This window comes from Cynoglossus semilaevis, chromosome 1, assembly GCF_000523025.1.
Source record: "Cynoglossus semilaevis isolate Cse_v1.0 chromosome 1, Cse_v1.0, whole genome shotgun sequence".
NCBI classification, from domain to species: domain Eukaryota; kingdom Metazoa; phylum Chordata; class Actinopteri; order Pleuronectiformes; family Cynoglossidae; genus Cynoglossus; species Cynoglossus semilaevis.
The window spans coordinates 31,839,566-31,850,863 of record NC_024307.1 but is presented as its reverse complement, the minus strand read 5'-3'; the positions used below and the strand labels follow the sequence as shown (position 1 = coordinate 31,850,863).

Here is an 11,298-nt window from a genome sequence, read left to right as displayed (position 1 = left end):
ATGCACTACAGGTTGTTTGCCAATATTAATTTTTTTTTCAATTATTAACACCCAAAGTACATTTACTGTATTTACTTCGACGTTATCAATTTGCCCGTGCCAGTGTGCCCACCTGTGTGTAGTGTGCATGGGTGTGTGTTTGTGTGTTCCGCCTGTGTAATGGACTCCAGCTGGTGGACCCAGCAGATAAAAGATGATTCTGGGGTCTATCACAGAGAGCTTATTCATCTTCCAATGGGGGGTGATGTGTCATCTTAAATAATTGAGTAACAAGTGTCCAGACTCTCTCCCTCAGTGTCATGCCTAACATCTGTGCTTGGAGCGCTCCAAGCCTGTGGCAGCACAGCTTGGCTCAGATCTGCTCTTTGTGACTGGCGGCAGGGATGGAAACTCGTCTGTGTTTGCATGTGAATTCAAACACTTTGGAAGCTCCATCTGTGATTTAACAGTCCCGTTCCAAAAATCAAATCCATCTAAAATCCATTAAAGGTGAAGGTTGGGCTAGATTTGCTTTTTATAGACTGAGAAACAGTGTCAGTATTATGACCCGTGGGTTTTGATTTACTATCAGTGTAACGTTGATTGAACGTCTTATATCTTATTATCATCTTGTGTTGCATGTTAGGTTTTCTAAAACTTTCCAAAACATGGACAAGACTTATATGTGCTACACACTAACTCATTTGTTTATAGTAGGGCCATCAAATTAGTGATATTTTTACTCTGTTTATTCACTCTGCTGCTGTGTATTAATCGTGACCTTGATTAATCAGTTTATCATGATTTATCAAGCTAAAACATTCCTACAATAAAACATTTTTTTCTGTATTTTGCTGGAAAGGAAAGACAACTAATAGCAGGTAGATGTATGCGTTTAAAACTTTTATATGTGATTAATCTAAATGATCTTGAGAATTATTAATATGGAAAATTTCAAGAAAACATTTGCCAAGTTTATATAAATCAAAATGCAGCTTCATAGAATCGGTGTATTTTTAGACATCACTGTGGCTTGTAGAACACAGAGTTTCCTTCAAAACTCAATATTAATCAGTCTACCATCTCTCACAATCCATTTGCTGATTGTGTAAGTTCGCTCACAGGAAGTCTGGTGTAGACTTACCTACTGCCCTGCACTCATTGATGCTGGTTCATGTTAGAGGAAAAATACGTGGATTAATGTGTTCAATCTGACAAACCCAGTCTATCAATAGTATAGTACCTACTAGGAGAAATATACAAAGTTGTACATTCCTATAAAATAGGATTCTTTTTAGTTGTTTCTCCACATCCCTTTGTTTTACATGTTTTTTTTTGGGGTAATGTTTGTGTTGCCCTTTTTCTTTTATTTTGTTTATCACATTTCTGATCTTATTGCATTACTCTCCCTTCATCCCACATGCCGCCGGTTCACATACCTTATCTATGTCCATCTCTTACCCTCTGTTTCCTCTTGCAGGCATTCCTCTTATTAGGTGCAAAGGAGACATGGCTATTTAAGTGAAAACAGGTCACCGACAAACACACAGCCTTTTTTGGAGAATACCGTTTCACTGACCCACTATACGGTGATAAGCGATTTCATTAATTCTCTTTGTTTGATGTTCCGACTTTGTACCAAAATTAGTTTTTATTCTAACCGACCCTCACCGTCCAAGCCAGTCATTTCGTGGAGCAAATGTACAAATTCGATTATAAAGACTCGAATGCAGTGCACAATTAGATTCTAGGAAATTGGATTCCTCGCCTGTGATTCATAATTTCGAAAAAGATGAAAAGCGGAAGTATTTTCTTTGCTTCTAATGGCTGCCCATAGTATGTTTCTTTTTTTTCCCCCCAGATTTATTTGTATTGTTTTTTATTTGTTTTCAATTTGAGGGTCAGTTTGGCAGATTTTATTGTCTAATAATAGAACCTGGTCAGAGACAGTGACAATGAATGGATTTGCTTCATTCTGTCCTCCAATGCATTCTTCTTCTCTTATTTATCTATTTATATTACCTTGGGTAATTATTCGAGGCCGGAAATTAAATGGTGCAGTTGTAGGTCTCTTGTCTGTCATGAATTAGGTTTTGGGTCCCAATGCACCCAGTCCTAAATCCCAGGTTAGGTTGTGTGAAGAAGAGCCTCAGCTGTGAAGACCCTGCCAAATCACTATTCCTATTACTGCTGTGACATTCCTCCTCTTTTGCTTCTTCTTCAGTATCTTTATTTTTAATTCCCTTCACTTTTTTTCATTCTTTATCCTCCTGTTTTTCTTCTTTATTTCTTCTACTCCATTGTCTTTTTTCTTTTTCTTTGTTATTCTCTGTTTCTTTATTTTCTTTGTATCATCTACATTTCTGCTGTTTCTTCATTGTGTTGAGTCTCCTCTTGATTTACTTCATCATTTTTTTATCTCTATCTTGATTTTCTTCTCATTTTTTTTACTTCTCCATTTCAAGGTGGGAATAAACATCTTTGTTTTCCCTCCTTGCATGGGCCATGCACAGTTAACATTTCAAGGACAGTTAGTGATGGAACAGTTTTATTGTTAAAAGATGTCTTAAGAATTCTGCAGAGACCCGACTGTGATAAAGGGGCTCTGGGGTAAAACAGGGAAGGAAAAAGGGTGGGAAAAGAGAGAGAAACAGTGAGAGAGAGAGATGTAAAAAGGTCTGCCATAGGAGTGAGAGTCCACACCAGCTAATTCATTCTGGCTTTGGTTCTGTTGAAGACAAACAGATGCTGGAGACGGGAGATTTTAAATGGTCCATCAGCATGAAAGAACCGAGATAAAAAGAAAAATATAGTTTTGCGTGTGAAGGCCGCGGTGATGTAGAAACACGATGCTGGTCCAGCTCGTCTGCATGTGTCTGCAAACAAAGACTAAATAAGTCTGCACTGGTGATGAGGTCATTGCCAAAACTGCTGCATGATGCACCCTATTATAGTGTAGTTTACTCAACAGTATTCAAAGAGAAATTGATTTTCATCACATGACATCATTAAAACAACACGGCTGCCAGTCTGGGTAACCCTCAGCCGGAATTCCAATGTGATCACACACTCCTGCATCTGATCTAGCAGGAAGCGAAGCAAATGTCTTTGACTCGCATTGGCGTGCCACGCTGGGAGACTCACATGTCACTGTGTTATGATTTCTGATTGGCCCGGGTCCAAGTGAGGCAGAATGATTTGTGGGAAAGCCCGAGCAAGTGTTGGACATATGATACTGTCCATTGTGTGAGGAATATTCTCTATGAATGTTGAGCAAATATACGCGACAAAGAACGCCTCGGCTCGCCTTCCAAGTGCCATCAGTTTTCTTTTACATTCATGGCAGAGATACATGCTCTGACTTGTTTGTCTGTTTGAAGGAACCTTTGCAGTGCTTGATGGTTTCTCTCTGTAAAACAGTACTCTACTGTTGAGTACATGGATAGGTATTCAAAGTGTTTATATCTTAATCACTTAATAACATATGTCATCTAAGCATCCTTTATTTGACTTTTTCTCCTCTAATAGTGGTTTTACGAGGCTGAAGCCTGAGGCGATTTACTTTAATGCCAATTGTAAAAACAACAGGTTTTGTATTTGTTTAATGAATATGTAGTCTGTAAAGTACGGAAAAATATCTATCAAAGAGACACATATTTAGACAATGTTTGTACATACAGTGTTTAGTACAACTTTGTTGATTTACTGCCTTAAGATTCCTTGTTCAATTTTGTACTCTCTTACCCTGAATTCATCAGGTCTAAATTTCAACATGTCAAGCCTTTTGGCTGATGTTTGCATATTAAATGACCCTGCTGACCACCTCAGTGGTGTTTAAAGCTTCTAAGTTAATTTGCTTACTAAATAATGTTGAATCAAAATACTGTTGCAATTCTTGTTGCATACATCAATGGACATGTGCTGTAAAGTAATAAGTAATAAGTTTTTAACTAAACAAGCTTTCTAAATATGCCTTCTCTGGGAGCCCGCAGTCAGCATTTTATCATCATTCTGTCATTCATAGATGTTGTTAATCATCAATAATGGCTTGTCATGCTTTGTCCAATAAAAATGTGTCTTAATAAACAACGTTCTGTACACTTTCACTAGAGTAAATGAAGCGTTAGATTTTTTTAGCCTTCGTTCACCTCGGCACTGTCTTATAATTGCGCTGATCTTTTGAAGGTGATGAATCAATAAAACAATCATTACTTACAGCTCTGGTGTGCCCTGGGCGTCATTCAGAAAGAGTGACACACAGTTAGTGGGAGTCATAATCTGTTGACCTCACTCTATTGTGCCCTGCCTCTGATGAAGGTTCCAGCAGATTTGCTGGTGTGTTGTGCTGCTATTACAGCTGTAAAACTGCCACTCTCTTTAAATGACAGCTGCCAGGGGGGTAAGAAAAGCTGAGTGGGGATTGGTGGACATTTGATAGGACCTTAAGGACCTCATAACTCAGTGGTCCACAACCTTTTTGCACCATGGGCCAGTGGTCTATCCACCCATCTATCCATCCATCCATCCATCCATCCATCTATCTATACATCCATCCATCTATCCATCAACCAACCACTCATCCATCTATCTATACATCCATCTATCTATCTATACATCCATCCAACCACCCATCCATCTATCTATACATCCATCTATCTATACATCCATCTATCTATCTATACATCCATCCATCCAACCACCCATCCACCTATTTCCATCCATCCATCCATCCATCTATCTATACATCCATCCATCCATCTATCTATACATCCATCCATCCATCCACCCACCCATCCATCCATCCATCCATCCATCCATTTACCTACCCATCCATCCATCCATCCATCCATCTATCTAGCGGCCTGGGGCCCCTGTCTTAACTAACACAGTAATGTTCTATAATTTCACAGCTCTGAACAGAGTAGACATCTGAATCAACGTTACACATAGATCTTTACACAGATCAGCAGTATTTCCTGTGTACCTGCCTGTATTTAAAGCTCTCTGTTTGTTCAGGCCTGTGGGAGAGAGAATTCAGTGACGACAGCAAAGACAGTCGAATCTTCCTGGGGAAGAAATACACCAAAGTAATGATGATGCACAGAGCAGGTAAACACACTCTAACTCTAACTCTAACTCCAACTGACAATTAAAAGCAGCAAAAAAACTCAAACCCAGTAATGGCTTGAACATCTCTGAAGTCCAAATCTCCTCCGTGCTATTATCCCTGTTTACCTTATCATTTATTTAACACACTTTTCATATTTTATGTATAATCTTAGACCACCAACAAGGCAGAGTGTGCTGTATTTCTGCCCTGTCAGCACCAGAAGACATAGGAGACTTTTTTGTGTTTTTCTTTTTGCCTCCTCCAGGTTTTTACCGTCTTTATGAAGACGTTGCAAACATGGTGCAAGTTCTGGAGGTACCACTGTGGGGAGGTAAGGCCAGCTTGGTCCTCCTGTTGCCCTTCCATGTGGAGGATCTGGCTCGGCTGGACAAACTGCTGACTCTGGAGCTGCTGTCCAAGTGGCTGGAGAACGCTAACAGCACCAGTGTGGCCGTGTCGCTGCCCAAAGCGAACATCACCAGCACAGTCAGCCTGCAGGTTGGTACAACGAGAGCGGGGTTATTAAAATTAAAAGTGCCATCAGATCTGCAGGGTCGCTCCTCTGATCTTTACAGTCACAAATAAGCCTCATTTAAGGAAAGGTAATGCTTTGGAGAGTGACACTGAATAGCAGTATATTTTCATTCTCCATAACATTGATACTGATGTTTTACATTTCACCACGCATTTTATATCTTTTTTTTTTTTTCTCTCAAAATTGACACAGCCTCTGATGGATTGCTCTATTTTTATGCTGTCACTGTCAACTGTTTCGGCTAACAGCTAACAGCCTAATTCCATGCAATGCATGAATTGCAGCAATTTCATAGTATTTTATATGACATAAAGAATTGAGTGTGTCTGTTAAAACCATAAGAATCTCTTCTTTCTGTCAGTCTAGGATTGAGGTGAATTGGTTTAGCTTCTGTATTATTTTAAAGCATCTATATAAACATTTCCAATGCCATTACTTTTGATTCACCTCTGAACTAAGTTTGCTTTCTGGCTTTAAAATGTTACATTAGTGAAACGTTTATTTATTATGTTTTATGAATCAACTTAATGTAACCTCCAAATATCCCTGACTCTTGCTGGACATGAAAATAGAGCAGTGAAGATATCTCAGGGGTCACGTGTTCTGAAAAAATCTAGGAAACTAATGACCAATTTCCAAATCCTGGTAAAGTAATTGAAAATGTGAAGGAAAAGTCAATTGTTTTTGGAAATGCTTAAGTCATCTGAGAAAGTTATTTATTTCCCCTTCACTGTGAGTGAAAGCCAACACATTAAGAGTAAGAATGTCCGATGTGTACTGTGTCACAAAGACACATTCACTTTCACTGTCATTTCAAAGCTACATCATTCACTTTCACTGTCACTTCAAAGCTACATTCACATCATCTGGGCCAAACCCAGGCATTTCATTATCAGGATTTCATTATCGGAGGAAAAAACCACTAACGATTTGACCGACAATAAATAATGTGCCAATATTGGCCGATAATATTGGTTGGCTGATATAATCGGACATAGGTAAAATGAATGCACCTGTATGTCTGTGGCCTCGTCTTTGGTCGCAGCCAATGGAATCTGTATGCAACATCAGGGCTTTTCTTCATTTGTCTTTCAGCCAAATCTAGCTTCATCATATTTATAGACTGGTCTTTCTGGTAGTCTGTGACACTGCTTTTTTTGGTGTGTGAGTTGGTGTGTGTTGTCACGAGGCCACAGGCTCCTCCCTCTGTCCTCTCTTGAAAACATGCAAGGTACAATGGTAAAAATAAAACAACATTTTGTTACCACTCAGAGCCAGAGATTAGTATTTAGTCATGCTGTAACAGCTGAAATATCTATGTCATTGGATCCGTTGGGTGTATTAGCCAACTATTTGCTCTCAACAATGTTCATTTTAGGAATAAAAACTCATTTTGCCCATAACATTTTGGAAACAGAATACTTGAGGCAGTTGTGGTCCATTTTAGGTTCTACCTAAGGTTGAATATCCATCTCCTCTCTTTGTCTTCAGCATGCTGCGACATTTCCATTTTCTGTTAAAAGCGTCAGCTGAGGTGCTGAAGTACTTCCTCCTCACAGAAACGTATCCATCTTTAGAGAGTCATCTCAGCTGGGGTGACGGCGGTTTTTGTTGTCTTTTCCTTTCTCCGGGAGTTTGCAGGTGTTTCTGAGGAAGCGACTCTGCTTTGCTCTCTCTCTGTAGTTTGATCCACACCCCCTGCATATCCACTCACAACATTTGACTGTGGTGATATGCTTATGCAGTACATTAAACGTGCAGCAGGGAGGTGGCTCTTTGAATTCTGCACTTCTGTTTGACAGCGTAGATCCTGGCTGGCAGTCACAGTTGTGGTTAACTCTTTTTGTTTTCTCTCCTGCCTTTACTTCCTGTACCCACACACTACATCATTTTTCACTCCACCCAGTACAATTTCTCATATCTTACAGAAGTCTGCTCATTATTCGCACATTGTTTTATTGCCATCCTTATCCTCCTCGGCTCCTTTCATCTGCCTCAGCCTCCTTCTCTCGCTGTCATGATTATTTCTTCCTCCATTCATATCTTCCTTCTCCTCCTTCTCACTCGGTTGTGTTGCCTCTTTTACCTTTGTCCTACTGCTTGGCCTACAATTAATGCCGTGTTTCTCTCTTCCTCTTTTCTCCCACCTTCTTGTCCTCCTCCATACATTCCCCAACTGCGTCTTTTTTTTTTTTGTCCAGCTTACTTTACTTCTGCTGAGTCGTTGCTGCCTTTAGTAACCAAAGCATTAGCCTGGCTCATACTTTCCAGCTTGGCGCAGACTCTGACTCTGGTAAGTTCAATCTTACTCACCCAAGATGATGGATATCCAGCTGCACTCACAGCATTAGACTCTAACAGCCTTCAGTGGGAAAGAAAACTCTGGTCACTGGGTTGAAAATAATTTCCTGAAGATATCATCCTGCAGCCCAGCTAGTGGTCTGTATCTTTGCTCCTGTTACTAAATCAGGAGAATATTTCCATCTGGGAAAGAGACCCATCCATCCACACTTCCCAACAGTTAGCTACATATTCATCTCTGTCACTCCACTACCTTAAATAAAGACATTCTGCAGACTCTGTTGCAATGAAAAATGTTCAGAGTTTTACTCACTTTTTCTTGTTCCATTCTCAAGTTTTGCTCACTTAAAAAAAACCCACTGCAAGCAAGAATTTGTTTTGATGAATTCTCTCTTCTAGTGTAAATGGTGAGGTTTTACTGATCTAGTGACACATCTACAGTATATGCAGAGATTAGCTATTACTTTGCAATTTGTCATTAAGGTGGATTTAGTTTGGAGGGAGATACCATTCAATTTGATTAAATTTGAATGTAACTTAAAGGCAGCAGTAGACAGACATGCAGCAGGCTAACAGCTGCTACTGCTAATGTGAGCGCATTGAGATTGCTCAGGTATTGGCTTTGGGTAGTGGCTAAAGCAAAGGCTGCGTCTGGCTGCAGACTGGGATTAGAGAGATGTCAGACTAATGAAAGGGCACGTGCTCGACCAGTAACACTGTCTGAGGCTCAGGCAAGGTCACATACAAGTAACTACTAATCACATGTCTCTGTGTCTCAGTACTGGACTCAACTGGAATGGGTTAAAACATCTTTCTTTGTTATGGAGAAGGTTTTTTATTCAATTTCTTACTATATATAAATGAAAAAAAAATCAGCGCTCTGATCACGTATAGGTATAGTACCTGAAACATCTTAGTTCGCAAACAAATTATAGTCAGGAGGAAAATTGAAATATTTCATAGAAGGTACAGAAGAAGAAAAAAACCTAAGAGTTTAAAGTTAGTTTAAGGAAGTAAGTTCAAAGACAAAAAAAGTCTATTGCTTTTTAAATTAAAATATTTTTATTAGTTTTAGTTTAGTTTAATTAGTTATGGAATGTCTGCTCCTATGACATCTCACCACCTGATTGGTTTAACAGAGCCTATTGTTTACATTAAAAACGACAAGGTTTCATTTTGAAATGATGAATTATTTTTATTATTAAGGTAGTTCAACAGAAATGGAATCACACTAACAAATTGATCCCCAGGCTGAGGTTGGATAGTCTCTCTGTGCATGTCAGTCAGTTTATGTTTTGACTCAGCTAACTGAATTAGCCTGTGGTTTTAAGTTTCTGGCTCCTTATCAACTGAAGTTCACACACATTTACTCCGCAATTCCTGCAACGAGCCTTGTCTGCACTGGGAACGTCCACTTACAATTCGAGGTTTAGCCACCGATGACACAACAGTTGTGCTTGACTGATAATTACAGTACAACATAGTCAAAGTAAAAGTGAGGACATGGTTTACTTAAAACGGACAGATACGGAGCGCCTGCCAAAGAAAGCCAGATTCCCAGGGCACGCTGCAGAGACTGGAACGTATTAACATGTCCTCGTCAGATGAACGTCGTAACCTCATCACGGACTGACGAAATCCACTTTGTCCTCTTTCTAGTGCAACAAAGAATCTCGCTCTTTCTCTCTAATGTACTGTTATTTGGCCCGCTCTGCCCTGAAGAAGAAACCTTTGACGTTAACATTGTCAGGACCCGCTGCAGAACTGTAGCCTGGATCGACTTGTTCCTGACGTGACTAGGCCACTGACAGGGAGAGAGGAAAAAAAAAACATACCCATGTTTCTGCAAGGAGGTCCAAAAGACAAAAGTATGTCTTAATTAAATAAGTAAAAGAAGCTGTAGGCTGCCCTCATTATTTAACCTAATTACAAATAAACACTTCAGTGTTGTGACATCTCTCTCTTTCTCTCTCTCTCTCTCTCTCTCTCTCTCTCTCTCTCTCCCTCTCTTTCTCTATCAAGCCATGCGAAGCCTCCCTCTGTTAGCTCGTCCTGAGAGGAAGAAATGCTTTTAAGGAATTATTATGAAAAGCAGAAGCCTGATGTTTTTCATCTGTCACCTCCGGCTGATGACAATCAGCCGCGTCTCCTCTGACCTTCATTTCTCCCGTTTGGGTCGAGCATATAATTGCTGAAGACAGTCTTCACATTAATACTGTTTACCAGCTTTTCACCCAGTGCCTGTGCCAACCGAGAACTCTTGTGACTGGAGGGTAGCATCTGTACAAGCAGATGATCGTAGTGTATATGTACTTGTCTCTCTGATTATGAGGACAAAGTAAGGTTTAAAACAATGATTGGAAGAAACTTTCAAGGGGACACGTTATGATACTTTAGTGTGCTTCCATGATGTCTATATGGAATGGTTGTAGTAACGTACTTTGGTACAAGGTGGTGAAAGATTGAGTCCAGGTGGATTCCTTAAATCTCTGCTTTTTTTTTTTTTTTTGAACAGCCCTGCTCTGAACAATTGTTTTCTGTGCCTTTACCTTTAAATTGTAATGAGCCTCTGCATGCTCCGCCCACTTCTTCCATCTGAGGAAGGTCGCATGTAATCATGGCAAAGGATGAGCAGTGACAGATGTATGTGCAGTGGATTGTTTTATCATTTGTGATGCAGCGTGTGTCATTCTGACATCCGGTTAATTTGGGATCAGAGGTTGACGTTAGAGAATGCATTATGCCCTGAGGGGTTCTCTCACAGATAGACAAACTACACTGTGTGTGTGTGTGTGTGTGTGTGTGTGTTTGTGTAAGTCGTGAGTCATCTGAGTGAATCAAATGGGAACAAATAAAATTATACACTTCAGTCACGTTCCACTGATTCACCACATCTAAAGGCACTAATGCCGTCCTGCACCTCTGTCCTCTGTCCACTGTCCACTGTCACATCAGGCCCACAGATCTAAATCCATTTGTATGTCTCACATCTGACTGTAATACAGCATCACTCAGCGGCCGCGCCACGGCTGTGCTGACCTAAATTGGAGTGACATTCGGCATTCAGCCGAACTGAAAAGGTGGAGAAGGATGGGGCGGTGGTGGGGGGTTGTGGGCGGGTCAATGATTGCTCGGGGACAAGGTAAAAAGTGTCACCAAGGACTATTAATAGCTGCAGAGTTCTGTCTTTTCTCCTCCTGCGTGCTTCTCTTTTTGTGGCATTAACCTCTGTTCAAGGGCAGGCGGTGTTGCAGTCTGTAGTCAGAGATGGAGAATCCTCTTTACAAGGCTGGTCCAGAGATTACCGAGTAAACACCTCCACTCCCTGCCTCCCTACCTCCCTCCCTCCCCTCGTCTTTCTTTGTCCCCGTGC

General features: G+C 40.4%; 1 protein-coding gene across 1 annotated transcript in view; it reads left to right on the top strand.

Annotated features, from left to right (window-relative positions):
- The window catches only part of serpinh2 (serine (or cysteine) peptidase inhibitor, clade H, member 2), a 145,265-nt gene that overhangs the window by 108,032 nt on the left and 25,935 nt on the right, over positions 1–11,298 (top strand). The window contains exons 7-8 of the mRNA XM_008327079.3: positions 4,996–5,088; positions 5,355–5,587. Coding sequence (XP_008325301.1) covers positions 4,996–5,088; positions 5,355–5,587 — 326 coding nt within the window. The remainder of the gene's footprint in view (positions 1–4,995; positions 5,089–5,354; positions 5,588–11,298) is intronic.